We start from the raw sequence: 27,868 nt of genomic DNA, 5'->3' as shown, positions 1-27,868 counted from the left end.
TTACAGAAATGCCTTTGTTTACATATATACAAAATAAATAACTTTACAATACAGGAACTGCTGCCTAAAGTCCCTACTGGACACAGAAAGCTTTGTTAAGGAAAAACTGAACTCTGTGGAAGGGGGAATGACACAGGGGATCCTCCAGGAATGTACAGCTACTGGAACAGGAACATCCCCCTGTAATATTACGTTACAGGTTCTATCTTCATAACTATATACTTTATGTCTGTTCAACATCATTTTACAAATTTGCTATTTTGCCGCTAGAGCCTTGATCTTTTTTAAATCCTACCTTTGACAGAGCAAAGTTGTTTCAGTTGTGGAGATCACATTGTAGTTGCCATAGTGGGGGATTCAATTTCTTAGTGCTTTGTGATATTTTAAAGCACGTGGAAGGCTTTTTGGTCAAGATCAAAAACTTGAAAAGCAAATTAGAAATACCAGGCTCTTTATCTGAATAGAATACTAGTTAACAACCAGAGAAAATGATTACAATCCCCAAAGAGTTTGTCTTTGCTGGATATATTTTCTGCAGCTAATACATGTGAAGATCATCACAGTATCTTTGAAACTGCCAGTTCTGTCAGTAGAAACAGCACTCTTGTCAGATATTGGGCATGGAAAATCTGTAAAACAAAAAACTGAGTTTCAGTCTGAGCAAAACAATATAAAATGCAATACATTCAAGTAAAAAGCATTTGGGGTGAAAAGGTCAACAGGTGCCCCCACCTTCCAATTTAACAGGCTTCCTATGGCTAACCTGCAATGTCTCAAACTCCCCAAAGGCATGAAGCTGGCCAGGCCATCTAGGGTTGATGAGAGCTAGAGGAGCCACATCTGGAGGGCCACAGCACAGTTCCCAAACACTAAAATAGAACATTAAGACTCAATTGCATATCTATTTTAGTGCTTGGGGACTGCACTGTGGCCCTCCAGATGTGGCTCCTCTAGCTCTCATGAATCCTAGATTGCTGGCCAGTGATGAAGTACTGTATAAAGGGAACAGTTTATCATCTGGAAGATGGAAGTTTATTTACTTGGTAGTAAAGAAAAAAGAGGAAATAAGTTAGATCACTGAAAAATCCTTGTTTCCTGTTTCAGAATGCTGACTAAAGTACTTTTCAAAGTTTTTAAAATACTGCTACAAAATATTATAAAGCAGAATACAGACTATTGTTAACACTTTGAGATGAAAGGTGATTTAGCAAAGATGGAATTTGTAGTGTTTATCGGACTAAATAAGGCTTAGATCCTTATTCCTCTAACTGGAATTTTTTCTTTAAATGCAAATTTCGGGCTGCAGAGGGAAGAAAAAATTCCAGTTAGAGGAATAAGGATCTAAGCCTTATTTAGTCCGATAAACACTACAAACTCCATCTTTGCTAAATCACCTTTCATCTCAAAATGTTAACAATAGTCTGTATTCTGCTTTATATTTTGTAGCAGTATTTTAAAAACTTTGAAAAGTAGTCAACAGTGGAACACACTCTTTAGGAGTGTAGTGGAGTCTCCTTCCTTAGAGGTCTTTAAACAAAGGCTTTAAACATCTGTTGGGAATGCTTTGAGTGAGAGTTTCTGCATGGCAGGGGGTTGGACTGGATGGCCCTTGTGGTCTCTTTCTACTCTATGATTCTATGGTATGTGGGCCATCAGCAGAAATAGAACCATTAGGATCAAAATCTAAATAAGCAACACTCAAGACCTGATGGCAGAAAGCATTTTCCAATAATGAATACACAAGATGTTCTGGTATTTGGTCTGGACTGACAGGCTTGCCAAACATATTGCTCATAGAAAATGAGGGCAAGGCCTTCATATAATACAGGCACTAACCTGAATTCCACAACTGGCATGAAAATTGTTGCCTGTTTGAAAATACAGTGCACCCTTGCCTTATGCGGGGATCCGTTCAGGAATGAAAAATGTGTAAGGCAAATGGCGCGTATGCTTGAATCCCATTGAAAATAATGGGGCTCATGCATGACGCACACGTGCCATTGTAACTTCTGTTGTGTGGCTTTCAGTGTAAGCAGAAAGCTGGGTAAAAAGCACCCATGTATGAGACCCACGTATGACATATAATCAATGCATATTCTCTTTTTATATTTGTTTCTTCCACCTTGGAATGAAAAATGTGAAGACAGAAATGATGGCATATTCCTAGGAAAAGTAGAAACGGACAGGAGGTGATGCATAAGAAGCAATGCGCCATTGCTTGTTTTGTATTTTGCTTGCAGGAAAGGAATGTAGAGGAGTCTAGCACTCCGACCTTGCACCCCCCCAGCCAAATCTCCATTTCCACAGAGTTAGGGGAACGAGAATTCTGTTTTTCTTGAATAGCACTTCACAGGCACAATACAGAAAGTGTGTGTCTGTACTGTGCAAGTGTCACCAACAGGCTACTAGTGAATGGCTTCTTCCTAAAATATAAATGTTTAGCTGATAAGAATGAGTCAGATCTCTTCAGTTAGGAATGAAAAATAATGGCTTTTTTCTATTAACTAACAGCCGTATTTTGCAATTTTTGAAGCAGTAAAGCCTCTGTTAAAGTATGAATATACATGAATGTGCAAATTAAAATATGCACACTAAATATACAAAATACAGTTGCCCCTCCAAGTCTGCGGACCTGAGATCTGCGGACTTGGAAATCCACGGAGGGATGACTACCATTAATGGCAATGGGGCGCATGCCCATGACACTTCCCCTGCATACACACACCCCATTCAAGCCTATGGGACTTGAATACATGTGACATTTGGAACTCGCGTGGGGTCCGGAAAAGATCCCCTGGGAGTTCCAAAGGCTAACTGTATTTTTATTCATATATTGCTTCAAGTGGAGGGGGACAATGTCCACATGTAGATGCAAAGGGGGTCCCAAGAGTAAAAAGTTTGAGTACCACTGGTTTGTCATTTCTAGGATTTTGCACATGATCAAATAGACTCCAATACTGTTTGGGTTTTTTTTTAATGCAGAGTTCTTCTTTAAAAGGAAAGCTTCTCTTAATTAGCTGTTACTGATGAGTGACATACCCATACCTTTATTTTCCCAGTAGAATGGGCACAGGCTACAGATGTAGAAACTTTCACCAGTCTTGTGGCTGATAGGTGTATCTTGAAGTGTCTATGAAAGTGATTGTATAGACATTCCATGAATAATTCCACTTCTTCTTGTCGGATTTCCCCTTCTGTACTCTGGATTGAATCCCAAAGGGCTTTTGCATCTTCAGGATGGATTGCATAGGAAATATCCAAAGGGTAAGTGGGACATGGTACAGAGAAAGTCAATTCTGTTGCAACTGTGAACTTGTCCATATTACACCCAGACCACATTGCAGCCATCCAGGCAAGACTGATAGGACTGATTTGTAGGGAACTGAAACAACAATCAAACATTTGCTGAAGCCAAGTTTTAACAATGTCCAGTAAAGCCTTTGCACCATTTACAAGAAACAAAGGCAAACAAGTGAAATCCTCCATTACAGTCTCTAAAATGTCATCTCCACAAGCACAACAGAACCAGCCCATCCATACCACTCTATCATCTTCATTTTCAGCTGTCACCTGTGATCTTTGTGTGATCTAGAGAAAAAGATAAACATACATTTGGGAAAGAGACATATTGCCACTATGAAAATTGCTTGAAACAATTTTAGAAATCATAGTAAGTAGAAAGGAACATTGGCTGTTATCATTTCCAGCAGAGGAAGGTTGAACATCCTGTAGAATGGGTGCTCCTCCCACTTGCTCCTATTAGGCAGAAAGAAGAAAAAATACCTTCCAGTTCCTATGTGGAAAGCAAATGTTAGGATGTTGCCTTTCCAGGCTCCCTGTCATACTAAGGTTAGCCTTGCCTAAGCTACACTGCAGCCATGTTAGAAGATGCCTGGTATGCTGGAGTGGTTAAGCAGCTACTGAGAGGTACTGTGAGATTCAAGATAATTTCACCTGAGAAAGGAATGCAGTCAACTGGGAGGAGTAATGCTTGTGGGGAATTTTAATAGTGAAACTTATGCTTAAGTGCCAGTTTCTGCAAAGTATGTGTTACTGTGCTGATATTTAATACACTCGGTCTGTTTCGTCCATGAAGCATATTTTATTATTATTATTATTATTATTATTATTATTATGCTTTATTTATATAGCGCTGTAGATTTGCACAGCGCTGTACATACAAACAATAAAATAGATAAGAGTAAACCTGTCCACTAAGAAGTAATAGCATAATATGTATAAATAATACATAACAATACAGGAAAGGATTCAATAAAACAGGCAACAAATTAAAAACGTCAAATAGCAAATAATAGTCATGCAATGCCTGGGAATGCTTTTCTGAACAGGATGGTCTTCAACTCAGTTTTGAGTTAGATAAAGACAGAGCACTACAGCAAGCCTCCTGAAAGTCAGTTGCTAAACAGGCAAAGGCCAAGCTCAATCAGAATAGAAAGGAACATCACTGTTTATTAATGTAGAATTATAACCAGGTGCAAAAACTGGAAACATATGAGAGCCTTTAGGGCTCAAGGGTGGGGTATAAATACCATAAATAAATAAATAATGTAAGGCAACAACTTACACAAATATTCAACTTAATGTTAAGGAACAAAATAATGTATGTGACCCCTGTAGGGGGTGACAATCTAGCTATTTTAATTTATTTATACATGTTATACCCAGACCTCTCTGCCAGCATCCATAGGGTGGGTAAGATGTTCAGCCCTTCTCTGCTGGAAATCAACATATCGTAGGTAAAAACCAACATTCCTTTTCCCAGTAGAGAAGAACAGAACATCCTGTATAAAAAGCCCTCTTGCCTAAAGTGGGTGTATTGGCAGCTAGTGACAACGTGCTGTAGCACCCTCCTTCCAAAAGCAGTCTCCGCTGACTGGAAAATGTCTAGTTTGTAATGTCTAACAAACACGGAGGATGACTTCCACATAGCTGCCGTACAGATCTCCTGCAGAAGAGCACTGGTGACTAGTGCCATGGTGACTGAACTCCTAGTGAGCCACTACTCCATCTGGAGATGTCAAGTCAAAAGACTGGTAGCATGTTGCAATACAGATTCTGTTCCACCTACTAAGTGACCTTCTTTCCCATGGAGCGTGGCTGAAAGGAAATGAACAGTGCCTTCAAAACTTGGATGTTCTTTGTCCTTTTCAGGTAAATTCTTATGGCTCTGCACATGTCTAAAGTGTGCTACATCCTTTCCAGTTCTTTGGATGGGTGTGGGCAAAAGAAAGTCACATCCTCAGACATGTGAAACAGAGTTCACCTTGGGAATGAAGACATGGTCCATCTGAAGCAGTACCAACTTTGGTCTGATCATACAGTTCCCTGCACATAGACAGGGCATCTAGCGTGGAGACCCTGCATGCTGGGGTGATGGCTGTATGTAAGAGGACTTTCTGTGATAGCTGCTTTAAGAGCAGCCTCCCAAAGGTTGGCACAGTCAATGCTTTGAACACTGTGCAAATCCCAAGAGGGAAAGTGATGTGCTGTTGGTGGTGCTAGGTTCATCAGCTAAGGTATCTCTAGAACTGCAGATGAGAGGAGATTTGAGATGCCTGTTTGTAAGGAGGAATTCCAGCAGGGTTGAAATTGAGACCTGAAAGAATCCAGCTGTTTGTGCCTATGAAACACTTTGACAGTGTATCCTTTCATTGGATGGGCATGTGAAAGCAAGGATGGTGTCCACAACCTTATTAGAGCTTGTCCCATTCAATCTCTGTGTGGAGTTGTCGCTAAATTAATTAATTAATTAAAAATAGTAATTGTAAGCTACACTGATAGCCTTTAGGGCTGAAGAGTGGGGTATAAATACCATAATAAAATAAATAAATAAGTTGGATCAGGATGGAATATCTAACCCTGCAACAAGAGGTCCAAGTGAATTGGCAACAGAAGGCATTCCGATGCTGATAATATCTGAGAACCAGGCCTTGTTGGGTCTGGCTGGAACCACCAGGATCACTGTGGTTTTCTCCTTTCAGATCGTCACCATTACTTTGGTTAGGAGTGACCAGGGGAGGCATAGAGCATATCCTGTGGCTAGGTGAGGTTGAGGGCATCTATTGCCTTCGCTCCTTCAGACTGGTACCTTGACATGAATCACAGTAACTTGACATTTGCTGGGCAGGCAAACAGATCTACTCTTGGCTGGCTCTAAGATTCTGTGATCAGGTGAAAGATCTACAGGTGGAGGCTCCATTCTCCTTGGTTGATGTCTGTCCAGCTCAGCCAGTCTGCTCTTGAAACCAAGACTGGCTCCAAGGATTCCCCAAAGAGTTTGGCTCCCCAAAAAGGGGACGAACACCAAATTCTGTTCAGACTTAGCATCAACATTCCAGCTTTTGAACTAAAGCTGGTGATGGACTGCTACCATTACAGCCTGAGTCCTGATTCAGAACTGGACTGCATCCAAGGTGCTATCTGCTGCATAGGTTGCCACCTTCAGCAGTTTGCAAAGGCCCTGCCTGACCCTGACCCCTGTCTCACCATGTAGGACCACCTCTAGGTTTTTAAGGTATCCTTGCCATTTTTGCAAAGCAATGGAGAGAATACCAGGCAGATGGGGGCATCCACCAGGGGGACCTGCAGCTTCTCCGTGACCCCCTTGGAGAGATTGTCTAATTCCTTAACTGCACTATAGCTAGGTTTATTTGCTCCAAGTATGTTCCTTTCATACTTGGTCACCTGCACTATGTTACACAGGCACATAATTTCCATGGTTATGAGGGGGTACCATGAGGAACAAGTCTTCACCCACCCTTGGGAAGTCTGTAATTGGGGGGAGGGGGCAGTTCTGCTCAGAGGGCAACATGAGGTCTAATGATCTGGCAGTTTTTTTCAAAAGTAGTGGGAAGTTCTCCCTCTGGAATAGTCAGGCTGTGCTGGGGACTGGCTCTTTGGATCCTTCTCCCTCCTTTTATGAGAATTCTTCTTCCTCTGCCTCCAAAGAGGTGACGTAGGAGCCTTCATACTCTTCTTCAGATGAGTGTAGGGATCTGGGCTTGACTATCTTGGTGGCTTCTTTCATCAGGCCTACTACGCTTGTTGGGGGGGGGGTGTTGTGGGTAATCAGCCTTGGAATCAAACTTCTTCCTGAAACTACCTCCCACCTGGCCAAGATGGCAGCCACCAGCATCAGTGTAGGAAGCCTCAGTTCTCCCAGGTGTTCTTAGCATTCTCGCTGGAGCCCATGTGGTCTCTGTGCTGCCAAGTGATGTGGGTGTGTGTGTGGCTGTTCCCATGACAGAATGGGAAACATGCAACCCTCATCTGTCCTCTCAGGATTCCTGGTCTTATTTCATACCCTTAGTTTCCCAGGGTATGAGCGTCTGGATCCAGGCCACTAACTGGACAGGTGGGGGTGTTCAATGGTCGGTCTCTGTTTTTGTAGGGGCCCACTGATACTTACTGCCTCCATGTAGTCATTGAAGTTCCAAGGTGTTTCCCTAGCCTAAAGCAGGTTGGGTGGTGATTCTGGGTGGCTACAGCAATGTAGAGATTTCCCTCCAGTGGCTGCCCCCTTTCCATTGGCCTATCACTATCTAGACTCTAGAGGTTCCTGCTGTACTCTTGCCAAAAATAAAGCAAGTCCTTGCCACTGTGTTGTTGGATGGGGAGATGCCTTGCTGGTGCTGGCAGTAGACCTCTCTTTCTTCCTCGACATCCCCACAGCTTTCCCTGCTTGAAAATCCTGTTTCTGGAGAGGAAAAAGTGACAGCAGTGGAAGCAAAAGGGACAAAGTGCTTTTTTTAAAAAGCAAGAGAAAAGAAGGAGGAAGGCAATAGGAAGCCAGATACCAAATGGGAGAAAACAAACAGCTGAAGTGATGAAGATGCAGTGTTGGAAAACATGTCTGATTCTTCCTGGAAGTGTAAACAAGAAAAAGACTGAATTTTAGGGGGCTTATTCCCCCACCTGGGAACTGGAAGGTGTTTTTTTCTTCTTCATGCCTAACAGAAGCAAGTGGGAGGAAAAACCAAAAACCAGATGTTGTGCCTTTCTCTGTTGGGAAAACGAGGAAGATGTACTTATAGGATATTCCCCCAATATTACTTCAGTGACAAATTTTTACAGCGTCTAACACACAGGAAGCCTGGAGGCACAGATCCCTAAAACTCTGACACTGTGCATGTTCAACAGGTCTTATTCTGCAAAGCAATGCTTAAGATTGCAGGCTTAAGTAGATGGCTTTTAGATCTATAAATGGCTCTATCAGCTTCCATGTTCAGAAGCAATATATCCATAAATGTGAGTTGCTCTCTGAGTTTTTCATAAGTAACTGCCAGGCTACTTTAGGCAGCTGAGTGCTAGAGTAGAAAGACATTTGGTATAATACAGCAAGGCTCTTATGTTCTTTTACTATTACTGGGCTAAAGTCTGCTCCCTGTCTCTTTTCAGGCCGTAGGGTTTTAGTGAGTAAGAAACAGGATCAATACTTTACTCGCATTACATCAAAATTATAGTTCCTCTGCTCAGTGATCCATATATTCTGTGGCACCCCCACTTGTTTTTGCTCAAGAATATTGAAAGATACACATCCAAGTCTCTGACTGGTTTACTGCCATCAACAAAGAGTTAAATTTTAACGATTCTTCAGAAAATAAAAACAGAATTACTGGCACTTGTGATTCTTTGTCATCCAACAGGTGTGGATGTGTGCAGAAGATGTCCTGCAGTGGGTTATCTACCCCATTCACTCTGACAGAAACATTCTCAAACAGTTAGAAATTGCATAATAAAGGCATTTGTGCTTGGTGACAGAATAGCTTACTCTAACCACAGAATCTTTAACCTAAAACCAATGGGGGAGATCCATTTACTTCTGCTTTGATCAATGGAATCAAGGTGAGGCAATAGACCTCTTCACCACAGTTCTGCATGCATCTAGAAACCTTATTTGGAAGTCTGGGAAATCCAGATGATTCAAAGGCTTCAGGAGGGAGGGTAAAATCTTTGGCACAGGCACTACAGCACCAATGCAATGCTGCATGTATATACTGGTGTCCCCAAAAAAGTTAGTCTGCTTAAGTGGGACTATGGTGGCATACATAACTGAATGGATGATTTAACAGTCTGTCTTGAATAGTATAGTTCAGAAATGTTAAGACAAACAAATAGACTGAGTTGATAAAAACTGATTAAAAAAATACAAATAAACATCCAAATTTAAAAATTTAAAGAAAATTAAAATTTCATTAAAACAAATAATAAACAAAGCACTTAGACTAAATACATCTAAACAAGGTGGTGGAGTCTGTAAGTGTTGTAGGGGATCAAATTTTTGAAGAATTGAACATTAATCTGAAAATAGAAGCATTGCTTAGCAAGTGCCTATGTCCTAATGAAACATATCTCTCAATATATATGAAGGTTACATTAAACAGTGAAAAAAGGAAGCTTAAATAACATCTTCCTCATTAGTGATTTAGGCTGTAATTTAAATGTTTAAATTTAGTTCTTTAAAAATATATGCTGGTATCAAAACCAAGAACTATACTACCTACCTGAATAAGGACTGATGCCTGTTCATGTTCTGTCATTTTCAAAGCTGAGAGTGAAGAGAATTTTACTTTATATGGAAGATCAGGTTCAGCTTCCATAACAAGGTTCTTTTGCTTTTCAGCAGCAATAAAAAGACTCAGCTGTCTGGAATATGCCTGCAGCTGTCCGTAAGAGAATTTGTATAGAGGAGTGACGCTGTATAAAGTCCACTGCTTACTAAGAAGGAAGCCTATCTGAGGATCATCTTTTGCCTGGAATGAAAATAAGAGGTTTAATTCTGTAGATATGGTTTAAATGGTGTCCAGAATTTATATTTTCACTCATAATTCTTCATGTAGAGAAAGCCTTACTAAGAATTGCTAGTTTCTCCAGTTCTGAGGACAGCATCTGTCCTTTACATAATGATGCTATAAACATATGCTCCAGAATAGATTACCATAGAGTCCTGTGGTACCTTGAAGACTGACACATTTTGGGGGGAGATGGGCTTTTGTGGCCTGCAACCCAATTCATTTTGCCCATACCGTGACTCAGAGGGTCAAGGGAATATGTATTATTTTTAATATAAACATATTCATCAAAAGCAAGGGACCCAGATAGTAAACTATGTTCTCATCTTATTTTAGCAACTGGACAATCTAAGAAACTACTTCCCATTTTTGCAGGCATGAAGAAGATAAGAAAGTGGAGCCTCTTCTGCATCTGCAGTCTCTTACTTATTCAAAATCTGTACTGGAGACCTGAGGTAGGGAACTCTATGCTGCTGCTATCCCCAACTATCAGAGGTCTATAGACACTTGTCCCAGTGAGTAGATTTGTTCATGTCTTAACCTATGGGTAAACTCATATTACTTTAGTTCAGTGGTTTTCAAACCCTTCTTCATCTTCTCTTAAGCCCTGTTTTCCCCCATTGTTTTTGGAGCCAGATACAACTAATGGTATCAAAATCCCCAACTCCTTCCCATTAATTAGTGATAATTTATTATATAGTGCGCCCGCGCCATACGCGCCCTTGAGCATATGTGTTGAAGCCGCAGCGCGCGCGCGGGGCGGAAGGGGCAGCGCGTCCCATTCAATTGAATGGGCATGCGCGCCCGTTGCGCCCCGCGCGCACCTGCACCGCCGCGCACGAGCCCCATTGTTTCCAATGGGGCTCGAGCATAGGCGGAATTCGCCTTACACGGAGGGATCCGGAACGGATCCCCCGCGTAAGGCGAGGACGCACTGTAGTGTTTCTTCTACGTATAAAGAGTTTAAATCAGCCCCAAACTCTTAGCTTTTACCAACAGGTGAACTCTTGCAGCCATCCCTTTTATCTTCTCTGCATTTTCTCTGTAGCAAGGCTGAAACAGTGATATTAAAATCTGGTTCAACCTCAAGCATATAGTCTGCTATGCCTAAGTGAAGTCTTACCGGCAAGTGAGGAATTTGTGAAACCATCCTCTTAGCTGGCATCTGACCAAACAGGTTGCCTCTCCTGAGAGACACTGTGCCTCTTGAAAGATGTGCAGTGCTATTGAAGTTTACACCACCACGGTCTATAGTTTTTCTTCTAACAGAAGTCACTCTTCTGGAGTCAGAAGAGCTAGTATCCTACACAATAGTTCAAAAGAAACAAAAATTGAATCATTTTGCACAAAATAAGAAAAGTCAGACGATCATCTGGTTTAGAAAAGACCCACATACGTAACAAAGATATATAGCTAAGCTGTAGAGAAAAAGCAAGCTGAGAAACTCTGCCAAACATTGACTTGAGAAGGTTGCCTTACAATATTAAATTCAAAACTAGCATAGAAGTTTAACGACAGTGCATTTCACACCTGGTTAATGCAGATTTTGAACTAGAAGGAACAGCAACAAATTGTCATTGAGCAACTAATACAGGCTCCAAAAATTTGCATGGTTACTTGGGATTAGGCTGAAGTATTTTGATTTTAACTACGGTATCTGAACCACTCTAAATGATACAAGATACTTTTCATACAGCTTCAACAATTCTGTTTGTAACATTTAATGCAATAGCCCCTCCCAGTTGCTTTATACTGGCTGGATTCTTTTCCTCCCCAGCTTACTCAAAGCACAAAAAAGGCAGAATGAGAAGTTTATATATAGATAATGACTGAAAACATGAAAAGTCAGTATATACAGTGTAAAAGACTATATCGTAAGGTGGTCACAGGAGAAGTTATAGACCTGAACGAATGGGAGTTGAACTGGGAAAAAGGAACTAAACATACGTTGTCGGTAGAGGTAAAAGAAAATTACTACAAAGTCCAATTTAGATGGTACTTGACCCCAGAAAGATTAAGCAAGATTTACGGGAATTCCAGTGACAGGTGTTGGAAGTGCAGAAAAAATAAAGGCTCTATGTTACACATGTGGTGGTCATGTGGAAAAGTACATAAATATTGGAGACAGATTTGTGATATTATAAATACTATCTTGAAATCTAAAATAAAACTATCCGCGGGAATCTTCATTCTAGGAATGGCAGAAGAAAAAATTGAAAGACAATACGGGAAAATTATGTACTACATGATTACTGCTTCTAGAGTAACATTGGCGGGTTACAAACCGCCATATAGTACTCGACGAGCGCGTACTAGGGTTAGGAAGGGGCAGTTCTTCCACACCCCCTAACCCTAGTATGCGCTCAGTGCGCATAAAATGGCAGCGGCCGTTCCACACGGCCGCTGCCATCTTGATGCAGCGGACGCGCTGCGTCCGCAAGTTGCACCCCAGAAATGACGCCGCGAGCGCGCGACTATCGCCTTGCGGCGTCTCTTCCGGGGCCTGAGAAGGAGCGTGATTTCCGCGCTCCTTCTCTGCAGCATCTGGGAGCCACGCGGTTTAAAGGCTGCGGCTCCCGGACGCTGCAAGTGGAGGCGGAGCCAGACTGCCACTTTTTGGCGGTCTGTAACCCGTCGTTGGCTAAAAAATGGTCAATGATAAACTAACGATGTTACTATGAGAGGTCCCCAAAGAAAAATTTGACAAGGATTGGGACCTAGTAAAGGATTATTTAGTCCAAACTGATTAAAGAAGACCTAACAGTCATCACAGACCTAAGGGCTCTAAAAGAGGGCTACCCAATAAAAAGGGAGAAAGAGAAAACAGAACAGATTGTGCGAAGTTATACTCATAGTTTTTCTGGTATTTGTTTTTTTCTGTGATGTATTGGGAAAGTGTTAGCCCAGACGGAAAAAGATAGATGAACACATCAGAGTTACATACTGTATAAAGCAAAATTAGAACGCCCAAGAAGAGTTGAGAAGGAGAAAATCAATGTTTACAGTTCTTGATTAAACTTTAAGGAAAAGGTATTTGTTTAAAGTGTCAGAAATTGAGAGGGCAAGCTAGGGAAGGAAGTACTATATTTGGTTTTTATTGTTAATAATAATTAACAATAATAATAATTGGATGTTTGTGTTCTTTTTTTCTGTCTGTGTTTCGCTTTGCTTTGTTCTACGTTGTTTATAAGTGATAAAGACTAAATAAAAAAAGTTTATACAGTGTTAATCCTCAACTTTAGAATCCTTACTATTTTCTTTCTAACTCCCACTTTGAACCACTCCTCCATCAGGATGACATGCTGTGCATTAGGTTGCAGACAGGTTTGTCATTTACACAGGGCAGGTACATTTCTGACTACTACTAATTTTTATTCCCAGGATCCTCCACATGTTCTACTGATTAAACATTTAAAACTATATATAAAACAATGCAGCCTCAGATATGGAACTAGATACAGAACTATTTCCACTGATTTCTTAGCAAGGACAATTGCTTTTAGTGGTGACCCTGGCTAACTGTCTCCTCCCTTCAGGACTGGGGAGGGGGGAGCTGGCATGAATTAATGAGACTCTGTGGCCCTAAGGGGGTCCAGGACCTGACTATACTACATGGTTTTTGGAAAGACCATCCAGTCCAACCCCATTCTGCCATGCAGGAACTCTCAATCAAAGCATCCCTGACAGATGTCCATCCAGCCTCTACTTAAAGACCTCCAAAGAAGGAGACTCCACTACTCTCTGAGGGAGTGTGTTCCACTGTCGAAGAGCCCTTACTGTCAGGAAGTTCTTCCTAATGTTGAGGTGGAATCTCTTTTCCTGCAGTTTACATCAATTGTTCTGGGTCCTGTCTCTGGCGCAGCAGAAAACAAGCTTCACATAATGAATAAAGATATAACTCTGAACGCAAAAGTGAGAATCGTCCATGCCGTCGTACTCCCCATCACCAAGTACGGATGTGAGTTCAATGCATTATAGTATGTTCTGGAGAGAACAGGGCAGAGAAGGAAAATTAAAGCTTAGAAAAATTTTGGACTACAGCCCCCACAGTCCCCCTTCTAGCTATGAGACTTGTAAATAAAACTGATCCCAACTTGCCTTCTTCACTCTATCTCCCTCATAAACTACAGCAAGCTACCTCCCCATCCTCTGAGTGACAGTTTCTATTTTAGCCTGGCAAATTTGAATCCAGTCATTGCAAAAAGAACTACAACACACAGTCTGAACGCTTCAATGGCAATATAACTTTACCTTCACTACTGTATGAAAAATCACACCCTTTTGCACCCCTACAGTTTTATTGCAATGATGCCGTAAAGAATGAGCTTCAAAAGGAATTTCTGGTCCCTGATTGGAATGGCTGATCGCAGGCTATTGTGAGAGAGGAGAAAAGTAACTTCATTCCCCACCATTCTTCAGGCACAAGAAGAACTATTCTGTCATTTCACAACACTAGTTCTAGCACTCTTCTCCAGCACCACATCTCCAATGAATTAACTTTCTTCCTATCTGCCTTCTTCTCTATCCATCTCACACCCGTACTTAGTGATGGGGTGTACGATTGCTTGGATGATCCTCACTATTGTGTTCGGAATTATATCTGCGGAGCACTGGCTCCTGTCCCTTTACTTCATCTGCAAAGGAACAGTTTGTAAGGTTTTTGTGGGTTTTCCAGGCTGTGTGGCCATGTTCTAGAAGAGTTTATTCCCAAAGATGCCAGCCACAGATGCTGGCGAAACGTCAGGAATAAACTCTTCTAGAACATGGGCACACAGCCTGGAAAACCCACAAGAAACGATGGATGTCGGCCATGAAAGCCTTCGGCTTCACATCTGTAAGGTCCCACATCTAGGCGATCAGGTGGAAATTATTATTATTATTATTATTATTATTATTAACCTTTATTTATAAAGCGCTGTAAATTTACACAGCGCTGTACATACAATCTTTTTAATTAGACAGTCCCCTGCCCTTACAATCTAAAAAGACATGACACAAAAGGAGAAGGGAAAGGTGGTGGGGAAGGGGATGAAGTCCAGCAGTTCCCCTCTACCTCCAAGGCCTGCCTGGACCAAGGCAGATGGACTGGAGGGAGGGCTTGGCTTCGTAATGGATGGTTAATCTTATTTCTCCAATTAGAAATTAAAGGGGCTGAGAAATCCACAGTTCGCATGTTTAGCAAAGCATGACGAATCAATAATCGTCACATTGCTACCTAGAACAGACCGAGCCAGAAGTCTTCCTGGAAGCGAAAATGACCCAACTGAGGCCTGTTACAGAGTGCCAAAATAAAGCTGCTTTGGATCTCTTTGGAGGTATGCTCTTTAAATGATGCATGGGTCCTAAGAGTCTGGAGGTCGCGCCAAAGCCACACTCCATTCCTGAGCACTGGAGTGCAGCTTTGGTGCAGCTTCTGGATTCTTAGGACCCATGCATCATTTAAACAGCATACCTCCAAAGAGACCCCAAGCAGCTTTATTTTGGCAGTCTGTAACAGGCCTAAGGCTGTCTTACTTTGGCCACATCATGAGAAAGCGGGACTCCCTGGAAAAGACCACACTGCTGGGGAAGGCAGAGGGCAGGAGGAAGAGAGGAAGGCCCATGCCAGAGGGAGGCAGGAGGGCTTGGCAGACGCCCCAGTCACAGCTAACAACAGGCATCACTAGCAAGAGGAGAGAAACCCCCCAGTGCAGGAATAACCCAGCTTGGCACCATGGCTCAAGTGCTGTGGAATTCTGGGAATTGTAGTCTGAGCAAAACTCTGAGAGAAGAGAAGAGCGGAGCCCTGGATCCACAACAAGAGACACTCCCCAAAATCTCATAGCATGGAGCCATAGTAGTTAAAGGATGCATCCACACGGGAGAGATAATCCGGTTTCACACCGCTTTAACTGTTTGTCTGGCTCAAGGCTATGGAATTCTGGGCGTTGGAGTGTCTTCTGGGCCCCGCATCCTCCAACTCCCAGGATTCCATAGTCTTCAGCCAGAAATGACTTAAAGCGGTACCAAACCAGGTTATTTTTGCAGTGCGGACTTCAGAGACCCAGAAGCAGGTCTGTGGCCTCAGAGGCTGCTGCCCTGGAGGCCTTGCCTTGCCTTGCCTTACCGGCTGCTCCGCTTGCGCCATCGCTGAGGCCCGAGAAGAAGGAGAGAATAACCCTCCCGGACCCAAGGACTCCAGGCCTTTGGTGGATTTAGGCGGGCGTTTTTGAAAACAAATAAAAGGGCCTTCCCAGCAGCCACTTCGCCAACAGGCGCGTTCTGCGCACGCGCGGAACCGAGTCCGAGCGCTGATTGGTTGTCTCCCCGACGCCGGACGCCATATTTGGTACGGAAGGTGAGGGAAAGCGAGAGAGAGGCGCTGATTGGTTGTCTCTACGACGCCATATTTAGTGCTGGCGCGAAGGCTTCCTGCCCACATTAATGATGGAAACCGGAAGTCACTTTTTTCCCCCTTGTTGCTGCTGCTGCGTGACTCCTAGTTGCTTCCGACTCACCAAAGGCGAAGCCCGTTGTGAAGAGAGGCGCTTAGGCTGGAAGGAAGGAAGGAAGGAAGGAAGGAAGGAGAGAGACCAGACCGAGGGTTGCTTCCTCCTGGCCGCCTTCTGCTCTTCCCTTTCCCCAGCCAGGGCCATGCGGGGGCTGCGTCTCCCTTGGTCCTTGCTCTTCGCCAGAGGGGCGCCCAGTCCCAGGGGAAGGCCCATCTCTGGCACCGTGGCCGCTGCCCCAGGTTGGTAGCCCCTGGGTTGGCCCCTCATTTGTCTAGACCAGTGGTCCCCAAACTGTCCCCTTTAAGGGATTTCGGACTTCAGCTCCCAGAATCCCAGGCTATTGCCCAACATGGCTGAGGCTTCTGGGAGTTGAAGTCCAAAAGCTCTTAAAGGGCACCTTTTGGGGACCACTGGTCTAGATCAAGGGAAGTCATAGTGCCACTCTATTCTGTTTTGGTCAGGCCTCATCTGGAATACTGTGTCCAGTTCTGGGCACCACAATTCAAAAAGGACATTGAGAAACTGGAGCAATGTGTCCAAAGGAGGGCGACTAAAATGGTGAAGGGTCTGGAAACCATGTCCTATGAGGAACGACTGAGGGCAGTGATGGTGAACCTTTTAGAGGCCGAGTGCCCAAAGTGCAACCCCAAACCCACTTATTTATTGCAAAGTGCTGTGTCCCTCTGGCTTTCCAGTAACAAACTCTGTGCATGTGCCCACAGAGAGGGCTCTGAGCGCCACCTCTGGCACGCATGCCATAGGTTCGCCATCACTGACTTAGGGCTTGACAACAGTAATATTGAAGAGGCAGCAAGCTTGTTTTCTGCTGCTCCAGAGAACAGGACCCAGAACAGTGGATGCAAGCTGCAGGAAAAGATAGCTTTTTGTGGGTTTTTCAGGCTATGTGGCCATGTCCTAGAAGAGTTTCTTCCTGACCTTTCACCAGCATCTGTGGCTGGCATCTTTGCCTGGAAAAAGTGGGTATATATATACTGTGTGAGCCTGGGAATGCAGGAGTGATTTGCATGTGTATTGTTCTGTGCTGATGGCAGGCCTCAGGCTGGGAGGCTAATGCAAAAGAGGATTAGTGTCTGCTATTTGGGGATCATTATCTGCTGGGAAAGCCCCTGACTCTGAGTGGTTTCCCATTTGCATTTGCTGAGTCCTCATTTTGCTATTCTTCAGGACTGGTAGCCAAATTTTGTTCGCTTTAAGGGTTTCTTCTTTCCAGTTGAAATTGTCCAGGTGTTTGTGGATTTCAATGGCTTCCCTGTGCATCCAGACATGGTAGTGGTTGGCATGGTCCAGAATTTCAGTGTTTTCAAACAGTATTTTATGCCCAGGATGGTTTGTGGCATGTTCTGCTACTGCTGACTTTTCTCGATGGCCCAGTCTGTAGTGTCTCTCGTGTTCCTTGATTCTTGTTTGCACACTGCGTTTGGTGGTCCCTATGTAGACTTGTCCACAGCTGCATGGTATGCAGTAAACTCCTGCGGCTGTGAGAGGGTCTCTCTGGTCCTTGGCTGAGCGAAGCATTTGCCAGATTTTTTTCGTTGGTTTGTAAACCATTTGAAGGTTGTGCTTCCTCACCACTTTGCCTATTCTGTCTGTGACTCCTTTGATGTATGGTAAAAATACCTTCCCTTTGGGTGGCTGCTTGCCTTCACTCCTCTGGGGTTTCCTGGGCCTGGCAGCCCTTCTGATGTCTGAGCTGGAATAACCATTAGCCTGTAAAGCCTGGTTCAGGTGCTTCAGTTCATCTTCCAAGAAGTGTGGTTCGCAGATGCGTTTTGCTCAGTCCATCAGTGTTTTGATTGTGTCTCTTTTTTGTCCTGGGTGATGGTTGGAGTTCTTGTGCAGGTATCTGTCTGTATATGTAGGTTTTCTGTATACTGTGTGACCCAAACATTGGTTCGGTTTGCGGATGACAAGGACATCCAAAAATGTCAGTGTTCCTTCCTTTTCTTTTTCCATAGTGAATTGGATGTTGGGGTGGATGTTGTTCAGATGGTTCAGGAACACAGCCAGATCTTTTTCTCCATGGCTCCAGATGGTGAAATTGTCATCCACGTATCGGAACCAAGTGTGTGTGTGTATGTATATATATATATATATATATATATACACACACACACACACACACACAATTTTTCCAGGCAAGCATTCTCTGAAGATGCCAGCCACAGATGCTGGCGAAATATAAGGAAGAAAATCTTCTAGAATATGGCCACATAGCTCGAAAAAAACCCTTGTGGTCTCTTCCAACTTTGCGATTCTATGAAAGGGATCTAGGAGTCCTAGTAGACTGCAAACTGAACCTGAGTCAACAGTGTGATGCGGCAGCTAAAAAGACCAATACAATCCTAGACTGCATCAATAGAAGTATAGTGTCTACATCCGTGGTCCCCAAAACTGTTCTTTTTATGGGATTTTGGACTTCAGCTCCCAGAATCCCAGACTTTTGGCCAACATGGCTGAGGCTTCTGGGAGGTGAAGTCCAAAATATCTTAAAGGGTTCAATTTGGAGACCACTGGTCTAGACTGATGGAAGTAATAGTACAACTTTATTTTGCTTTGGTTGGAACTCTCCTGGCACCACTATTCAAAAGGATGTTGAGAAGCTGGAATCATGTCCAAAGCAGGGTGACCAAAATGGTGAAAAGTATGGAAACCATTCTTAATGAAGAGCAACTTAGGGAGCTGAGACTAAATGCATCTGAGGAAGCAGACTCTTTCAGTTAATAATAATAATAATAATAATAATAATAATAATAGAATTAAGGGACATGTAGATTTTGGAGCACCTCTGAGAATAAATATATCTGAGGAAGCAGACTCTTTCAGTTAGTACTAATAATAATAGAATTAAGGGACATGTAGATTTTGGAGCACCTCTGAGACTAAATGCATCTGAGGAAGCAGACTTTCAGTTAATAATTATAATATTAATAATAGAATTAAGGTACATGTAGATTTTTGAGCACCTCTGAGACTAAATGCATCTGAAAAAGCAGACTCACTCAGTTAATAATAATAATAATAATAATAATAATAGAATTAAGGGACATTAGGAGGCAGTAGTAGAGAAGGACCAGGGTTTGATCTGTTGCTTGGACATAAACATACTCCACTGGGCTAAATCACACTCTCTCAGCCTCAGGGGATGGCAATGGCAACCCGTCTCTTTGCAAAGCCCTGGGGAAAGTCATTCTCTCTCAACCTCAGAGGTTGCAATGGCAACCCCTCCCTGAAGAAACCTTGCCAAACCCTGGGGAAACCCTTCCTTCCTTCTCCCTGCAGAGAGAGTCCTACCAGGCACTGCCTCTCTGCCTGCCTCCTCCACAGCTCTCTCTGTAGTCCTGGCATGGCTGAATGAAAAGCTCCTCCTCCTCCCTGCCTGGCCAATGGGGATGGAGGAGCTGGGAGCCTGGCTGGCTGCAACCTCTTGGAGGCTGCTTTGGGAAGGGGAGGCTGAGATGGAGACGGAGAGGCAGGTACCAGGAGTCCAGCTGTCCCTGGGACAGAATGCAGAGGCCAGGCGGGACCCCGCGGTCAAAAAACCAGGCAGATCCCGCCTGGACCTGTGAAATGGCAAGCCTATATGCAGTAGAAATGGTGCAAAATCACTTCATGTAAATTTCCAGTCTTTGATACAGCAATAAAAATGTATTTGTTCTATAACATTTGTTAATACATAACTATATTTAATTTTTTTCTTTTCCCAAGATGTCAATAGTTTTGTTTCTCGGACTAAAACATGCGGGGAATTACGCTCTGCTCATATAGGTCAAGAGGTCACCCTATGTGGATGGATTCAGTATCAGAGGTAAAGAGAAAAAATACACTTGGGTGGTTGGATTACTAACATTTATTAAGAACATAATAGTTGTTCATCTAGTTTAGTATCTTGTTTCCAGCAATGGCCAGACAAATGGTTTTGGGAATGCCACAAAATAAACAACCTTTCTTCATTTGTTTCCCCTGCCCCACTTTAGACAAGTAGTATACAGAGGCACAGTGTTGTAACCGATAGTGACTTCCCATGAATTTTTAATTTCCATTTTGTTGTTGTGTGCCTTCAAGTTGTTTCTGACTTGGCAAGTTTTCAGCTTGCCAAGAGAACCCTATCACAGGGTTTTCTTGACAAGATTTGGAGAGGGTTTGCCTTTACCTTCCACAGAGGCTGAGAGCGTATGATTTGCCCAAAGTCACCCAGTGGGTTTCCATGGCCAAGCCGAGGATTCAGTCCCTAGTCTCCAGAGTCACAGTCCAACAATCAATTCTGTATGCTCCATCATGTGGGCTCCATTTAAACCCACCTATCAGTGACCATCACTACATTACTTGGTACTGCATCCTTGTTGTTGTAGTGTACCTCCAAGGCATTTCCAGCTTATGACGCCCCTATCACAGGGGTATCTTGGCAAGATTTATTCAGAGGAGTTTTGCCTTTGACATCTTCTGAGGCTCTGACAATGTGATTTGCCGAAGGTCGACCACTGAGTTTCCGTGGTTGAGTGAGGATTTTGAACCTTGGTCTTTAGAGTCATAGTCCTGTGCCAAACCACTATATCGTGCTGGCTCTCATATTTCTATTATCTATCCTGCCAGCTGTCCATCTGTTTCATTTATAAACATTATTCGTGGTCTTCCAAGATTGCTTTTTTTTTTTTTTTTTTTTGGTACTAAAAATCCACAAACTCTAGATTATTCTTTGGGGGAGGATCTTCCCATTCCATTATCACTTTAATTGCCCTTTCCTGTATCTTTTCTGTCTTTCCATTGGGAAAGAGAGTGATAACTAATGTTTGAAAACTAACCACTCACTTGCAACTGTAGTTAGCGGGTAACTCAGTTTTTACTTTGAGTCTTTTTGCTTGGTCCCTCTAGAGTTTGGTCAGATTTAATCCTCCCTTCTACATTCAAGAGTACTGAAGAAACTTTCTAACATACTCCCTAAATCAATTGCCATTTTTTTAAGCAATCTTGGAAAACAGATGAGTGTCATAATTAACTAACAAGCATGCCAGGAACTCAAAGGGGCTCAAATCCCAAGGTCAGCCAGCAGGTTTCCATGGCCAATCAGGAATTTGAATGTCAGTCTCCTGTTGTAGTGCATTGCTCAAACCACTACGCCACACTTGCTCTATATTCTGAGACGTGGGTTTAAATTCCTACTCAGCCATAGAAACTCAGTGAGTGATCCTTGGCAATTCCCACTCTTTTAGTCTCAGAGGAAGACAATAGCAAACTTGCACTGAACAAATCTTGCCAAAAAAATATTGCGATAGGTTCACCTTAGATTCCCCATAAGTTAGAAACAACTTGGAGGCACACAACAACAAAGACCTAGCATAGCTTTCTCCTTGATTTGCAGTAGTTCTGTTTGAAGTTGTACCAGATGAACATTAATAGATGAGCTTAAATTTGACAGTTTCCTGCCATATTGTTTGTTTGTATATTGCCTATAGATAGAGATTTAATCTAACATGTTATAATTATGAGTTTATGTCTCCTCTCATTAGACAGGGGAAATTCATAGTTTTGAGAGACTTCCAGGGACTCACTCAGATAGTTATACCTCAAGATGAGGTAAGAGCTGTCAAATGTTGCTTTTGTAGGTGAACTGCTTTAAGTTATTGTCATTTGTTTTTAGCACATTTTCAGCCGTTCTGATTCTGAATGTGCAGTAGTAAGCTCAATTTTTATGTTTGTTAGCTGTCGTTCATATTTTTAAACTACCTAATTACTTCCTTCTGCCTGCTATTTTTGTTGTTTTTAACTGTCTTCAAGTCAGTCTTGACTCATGAATGAGATGTCTCTAAGGCCCGTTCCAGACGGGCATAAAGTACGTGCTCTGTGCGTACTAGGGTTAGAAAGGGGCATCCCTTCTGGATGCCCCTAACCCTAGTATGCACAGAGCACGTACAAAATGGTGGCACCCTATACAGATGGGCTCCTCCATTGTGACGTCGTGCACCGCAAAAATGAGGTGGCGAGTGTGCCATTGGCACTTCTTTTTTGCGGTGCCGGGGCTCCTCGGCACCGCAAATGACAGTGGGGCTCCTGGGGTTTGGCCGCTGGGGCTCCTTGGCACCGCAAATGACAGTGCAGGCAGACCGCCGCTTTCAGGCAGTCTGTAACGCGCCTATGACCCCTTTCCTCAACCACTCTGCTCAGGTCCTGCAGGCTAACGGGCATGTTCTCCTTGATTATGTCTGTCCATATGGTATGCAGTCTTCCTCTCTTTTTATTGCCCTACCCTTTCGTAGCATTGTCTTCTCGTATGTCCAAGCAGGACACCTCAGTTTAGTAATCTTGGCTTCTAGGGAGAGTTCAAGTCTGATTTGCTCTAGGACTAATTTCTTTGTCTTTTTACCAGTCCACGATATCCACGGAACTCTTTTCCAGCACCACATTTAAAATGAGTTGATTTTCTTTCTATCAGTTTTCTTCACATTTTGTCTGTCATACATTGTTCCTTCTCTTTCTTCTTGGCCACGGATACTGTCTTTCTGTACTCCACCTTGACTGTGTCATTGGTTTGTGAACATAGTTTTTCTGGTTCCTGGTCTGTTAGGCTTAATAATGCAAATCTGTTTTTCATTTTGTCTTTAAATTTTACTAGAACGTTCTCCAGGTCATATTGAGGCATGTTAATTGATTTTGTATACCCCTTCAGCTTTATTCTAACTTTTGATATTAGTAGTTCATGGTCTGTGTTGCAGTCTGTGCCTGATCTCATTTTTGCTGCAAGAACAGAACTTCTCCATCTGCTGCCTGTCTGATTTTTGTATTGGCAATCCAGTTATGTTCATGTGTACTATCTCTTCTCCATTTGTATGAAGAAAGTGTTTGCAAATTGTTGCCCTTGCAAAACACTATGATTTACACTATGTGTAAATTTACAGCGCTTTATAAATAAAGATTAATAATAATAATAATAACGATAATAGTATTCATTCTAGAGTTGCCCTCAAAAATACTTTCAGTGCCTTTTAAAAAAATGTCATTTTAAATATACTAGCTGTCTTTTTCTTCATTTCTGTCACTGAATGCATGTCTCTTCAGGTGGGAATGGGGTAAATAGATAGTGTTCCATCAGTGGATCACTGGCCTATTTTCAGCCCAGTATCAGAGGTCAACATAAACGGACAATGGCTATGGCTCACACAACACTAGGAGGCCCACTGCTGACATGGCCTCCATTTTCAATTGTATCTTATTGCTGCCCTGTCAGATATTCCCATCCCCACAATTCTGGATAAGAAGCACTTTGTCTGCACTTTGTAGCTATAGGAGAGCTGAGATAAGTAAGTAAGCTGGAGTAAAGAGAAGTAGTGCATTAATGGCTGCAAGACCTCTTTCTCTTCACTACCAGTTTGCTCCCCAACCTTGTTCCTCTGGCCAGTACAAGAAGTGGAAACAACCAACAATACCTGTCATTTTTCTATCTCTGGCACTGACAGCTGCTACCATTCATTCTCCTTGTTCTTCGCTGCCAAAAGCAGGGTGGCAATCATATGACCCACCAGATAAAGTTGAACTTAACCCGCAGTATTTCTCACCCTTGCCTATGCTGGACAATGCTGCTGGGAAGGCTGTGCAAGTGTATGCACTTTAAATGTAGAGGAGACAAGCTGCTATTTGTCCTAGCTTCTTCCTTGTGTTAGCAAAATTATTAAAAATATTGTATAGAATTACCTTCAAGCTATATGTATAAGGTATATATGAAACATAAATTAACTTTAATTAATTAATCTTGTGTTTAGACTTGAATCCCATTTCCAAAATATCTCATTATGTATATGCAAATATTCCATAATCCCCCCCCCCAGCAAAAAAAAAAAAAAATCCAAAATCTGGACCTACACATTTTGGATGAGGAATATGCAACCTGTACTAATTTCCAACCAAATTTATAGTTTATCAGGCTCCTTTAGAATTCTGTTTCTATCTTCCAATGTGTTAGCTACCCCCTGCCCTGAGTTTTGTATCATCCACAAACTTGATTTTTTCCACCCCATAATCTAAATTATTGATAAAAAAAATTGAAGAGCCTCATCCCCAGACACTGTAGCACTCCATTTAAGACTTCCCTCCAGTTTGAAGGAAGCCATTGATGCTGACTCAGTGAGCCTGGTTTTCAAAGAGTTATCAGTTTACTAATCATGGTAGACTTTATCATGGGAGACTACAGAACAGGAGCTAGAAGGGCACTCATAGAGTACATTTTCTCCACCCTGCCTTAAGTGTTAACAAATTCTGAGTATGCAACCTTGCTGGTTAATTTAAACATATTTATGTACTATGATGTCCGTTGTTAAAAAATAAAATCAAAATTAGATTGCTAGATTGAAATTAGTTCATGACTAGCATAGCTAATCAAATGTAAGTCTCTGTAGAAATTATCCCATATGATACATGTGATCTTTCTTATGTATTATTTCCTTCTGTCTTTAGGCGGCTTCCCATGTGAAGAAGAGCTTGTGTGACACTCCTGTTGAATCTGTTGTGAGAGTGACTGGAACAGTTGTCCCTCGGCCTCCAGGACAAGCAAATCCTGTGAGTGCATTGATTCTCCCTGCTCTCTTGGTTTGAATGTCATTAGGCTACTTTAGGGTGCTAGGTATATTGCCAGTGCTGCTGGGCACTACAGATGTCTGAGCAAATGCAGATGCAAAGCATTCAGGTACTTCAGAGCAATTCATAAGTATAGATGACTGTAGCACCATGATCAAAACTGTTTGTAAAAATGTTAACTTGCTTTAAAAAAATTATCAGATTGTTTCCTTTTTTAGAGCATGCCAACAGGTGACATAGAAGTCAAAGTAGAAACAGCAGAGGTCCTGAATTCCTGTAAGAAACTACCCTTTGAAATGAAAGACTTCATCAAGGTGGCTATTTCCCTTTTATTTCTGCTGGTACACAATTTGTTACAAGGTCTCTTTGGGATTCTTGCACTTTCAACTCTTGATATTTATACTAGGGGAGGCAACAGTTTGGAAAGAAGCCTATGTTGATGGCAATTATAACGATTAACAATCATACTTTTAAAAAAAATCTCTATCAACTTCAAAGTTCTATAATTTCCTTTTTTAGTGATAGAGGGTAAGCATCCAGATGTGGGTTCCTCTTTCTCATCGCTCCAGTAAGCAGAACATAGACCTTGAGAGCTACCAGTAAAGAGGAGCACCCCTTCATAGTTCTCAGTCTAATTCCTGCCTTTGCTCTATGTGGGCTGCTCCTGAGCTATTCTCCTTGTACTACTATCATTCTAATTCTAGATGAGTAGACTTCATCTTTGTATATTTTCCCTTACTCTTACTCTTCCTTACTCTTCCCACTCCTCTACTGGCTCACTGACTTAAATAAATAAGTAAATAAATCCTCACTTTTTGTTCTTCCCTGGCTATCTTCTTTTCTTCACCAATCAGAGGGACTGGTGCAGTCGGGGACGTGATTAGATCAGGGATGGCAGAAAGAAACCCCCTAGATGACTGTCCCAGCATGTCAGGGGAAGAGGATTTGCCCACTGCCACTTTTGGGCTCATGGCTATTGAGGGCCATGGGGATCAATCCAAATGGACTAAGAAACGGAGTAGCCAGGCAGTGGAGTGGGATCCCTCCATCTGAGACCATGGGGGAAAGGGCCACTAGTGTCTAGATCAAGGGAAGTAATAGTGCCACTCTATTCTGTCTTGGTCAGGCCACACACAGAATTCTGTGTCCAGTTCTGGACACCACAACTCAAAAAGGATGCTGAGAAGCTGGAGTGTGTTCAAAGGAGAGTGACCAAAATGGTGAAGGGTCTGGAAAGCATGCCCTATGAGCACAGGTTAGGAAGCTGGATATGTTTAGCCTGGACAAGAGACAATTATGAGGCAATATGCGGGGGGGGGGGGGGGGGGGTGGAGCCAGCCAATGTCTGGGTAAGACGGTCCAAGACAACTGAGTGCTAGGAAAAGAGAAACTGTAGTTAAAATAATGCTCCCAAAAAGAGGAATTTCACTGCTCTGAGGTGGATTTTCTTTTTTTTTCTCTTTTATTTAATTTTTTATAATATTTCCATAAACAAATATCTTCCTACATTCTCTTACATACTATTACATTTTAACACATTATTTTATATACCCCTCAGTGCTCCTTCCCCGGAGCCATTTCCATCCTTATATTCCATCCAAAATTTCAGTTCGTCTTCTGGAGGTAATCTTCCATCTCCTTTTCTCAATACTTTCTCGACAAATTCTTTCCAAATCCCCTCAAAGTCATTTTTTTTCCATAATCCTTTTTTTACTTTCAATTTACATGTCAACTTATCATTAATAGCTAATTTCCAAACCTCTTTGTACCAATCCTCCACTTCTACATCTATTTTCGTTTTCCAACACCTTGCCATTATTAATCTCACTGCTGTAAGCAAATTTGTTACCAAATCTTTTTCTTCTTTTTTCTATTTCTCTGAATTATATAATGATAACAAAACAATACTCGGTCTTCTATCTATTTTTATATTCATAACATTTTCTATTTCTAATAACACTTTTCCCCAAAAATTTTGTACATATTTACATTGCCACCACATATGGATATATGAACCGACTTCTTGACAGCCTCTCCAACAATTTTTTGAATTATTCTTATTAATATTGTGTAATCTCACTGGAGTCAAATACCATTTCCAAATCAACTTATAATAATTTTCTTTTATCAGAACCAATGAATTTTTCAGGTGTCTTTGTTCCCAAATTCTATCCCATTCCTTGTCATTTATTTTACATCCTAATTCTTCTTCCCGTAATCCCTTTAAAGTATTTCCTTTTATTTTTCCTCCTTTATTCTCCATCAACATTTTGTAAATTTTACTAGTAGTTCCTTTTATATTCTCATTTTCTTCCATTTCTCTTCCTTTCTGAACTATTTGTTCAAATTGTGTATACTTTTTCTTTTCTACATTCCTTTTCCTCCAATTTTTAATCCATTGTTCTATTTGTATATAGTGAAATCATGAAATTTTTATTCTCATAATTTTTTCTTTTATATTTCCTTTCTCTATTCTTACATCTATCCAATCTTCTATTCTGTCTATTTTCCTTTCGTTTAACTCCTTATCTAACAATCCTCTCAAATTCTTTGGGAATTTCTTTTCCATTATTATTGGCGTTATTATTGAGTCTTCATTCATCAATTCTTTTTTATGTTTATACCATATTTCTATTATATTTTTCATAAGTGGGTTTCCAATAATTTTTATTTCTTTCCTAATAAAATTCTTTAAAAAATATTCCATATTTTCATATCTACTTCCTCTGTATCTACTTCCAACCATTCTAAATCTATCCTCCCTCTCTTTGTGTTTTATACCAAAATTGTTTATTTAATCTTGTTCTTTTCCCTCCATTACAAAATATATTTATTAGTTGTTGCCATTTATTCAGTTCGGTTTCCGACACTTTTAATGGTATCATTCTAAATAAAAAAAATTAATTTTGGTAATATTTTCATCTTGATTAATGCAATTCTTCCAAAACAGGATAACTGGGTTTTTTTTTATATTCTGCCAAT

At 41.8% G+C, this 27,868-nt stretch overlaps 2 protein-coding genes across 2 annotated transcripts in view; one reads left to right on the top strand and one right to left on the bottom strand.

The window, feature by feature from the left end:
* Positions 1-16,033, bottom strand: CENPL (centromere protein L). Its single transcript, XM_089518744.1, has 5 exons — positions 15,919-16,033; positions 10,936-11,115; positions 9,525-9,773; positions 3,046-3,588; positions 1-629 (listed from the first exon to the last, which is right to left on the bottom strand). Exons 1-5 carry the CDS (start codon positions 15,937-15,939, stop codon positions 558-560), a joined length of 1,065 nt encoding a protein of 354 aa, XP_089374870.1. The 5' UTR covers positions 15,940-16,033; the 3' UTR covers positions 1-557.
* A 229-nt stretch (positions 16,034-16,262) lies between these two features.
* Positions 16,263-27,868, top strand: part of DARS2 (aspartyl-tRNA synthetase 2, mitochondrial) — a 37,219-nt gene continuing 25,613 nt past the window's right edge. Inside the window, exons 1-5 of the mRNA XM_089515988.1 lie at positions 16,263-16,542; positions 20,030-20,129; positions 21,829-21,895; positions 24,767-24,868; positions 25,105-25,200. Of these exons, the coding sequence (XP_089372114.1) occupies positions 16,446-16,542; positions 20,030-20,129; positions 21,829-21,895; positions 24,767-24,868; positions 25,105-25,200 (462 nt within the window). The 5' untranslated portion in view covers positions 16,263-16,445. The remainder of the gene's footprint in view (positions 16,543-20,029; positions 20,130-21,828; positions 21,896-24,766; positions 24,869-25,104; positions 25,201-27,868) is intronic.

The sequence above is a fragment of the Sceloporus occidentalis genome, unplaced genomic scaffold (genome assembly GCF_023333645.1).
Source record: "Sceloporus occidentalis isolate IW3139 unplaced genomic scaffold, rSceOcc1.0.p SCAF_3, whole genome shotgun sequence".
Lineage (NCBI taxonomy): Eukaryota > Metazoa > Chordata > Lepidosauria > Squamata > Phrynosomatidae > Sceloporus > Sceloporus occidentalis.
The sequence above is the reverse complement of the archived record's forward strand: the minus strand, read 5'-3'. Positions and strand labels throughout refer to the sequence as shown.

What these genes read in the sequence shown, in the direction of transcription:
- CENPL (XM_089518744.1), bottom strand. Translation starts at nt 15,939, where the DNA reads ATGGCGCAAGCGGAGCAGCCG. An exon ending in TGGCGCAAGCGGAGCAGCCG is followed by an intron (nt 11,116 to 15,918) that starts GTAAGGCAAGGC and finishes ACTATTGTGTAG; the next exon opens with GATACTAGCTCTTCTGACTC. An exon ending in AGGCATCAGTCCTTATTCAG is followed by an intron (nt 3,589 to 9,524) that starts GTAGGTAGTATA and finishes CTTTTTCTCTAG; the next exon opens with ATCACACAAAGATCACAGGT.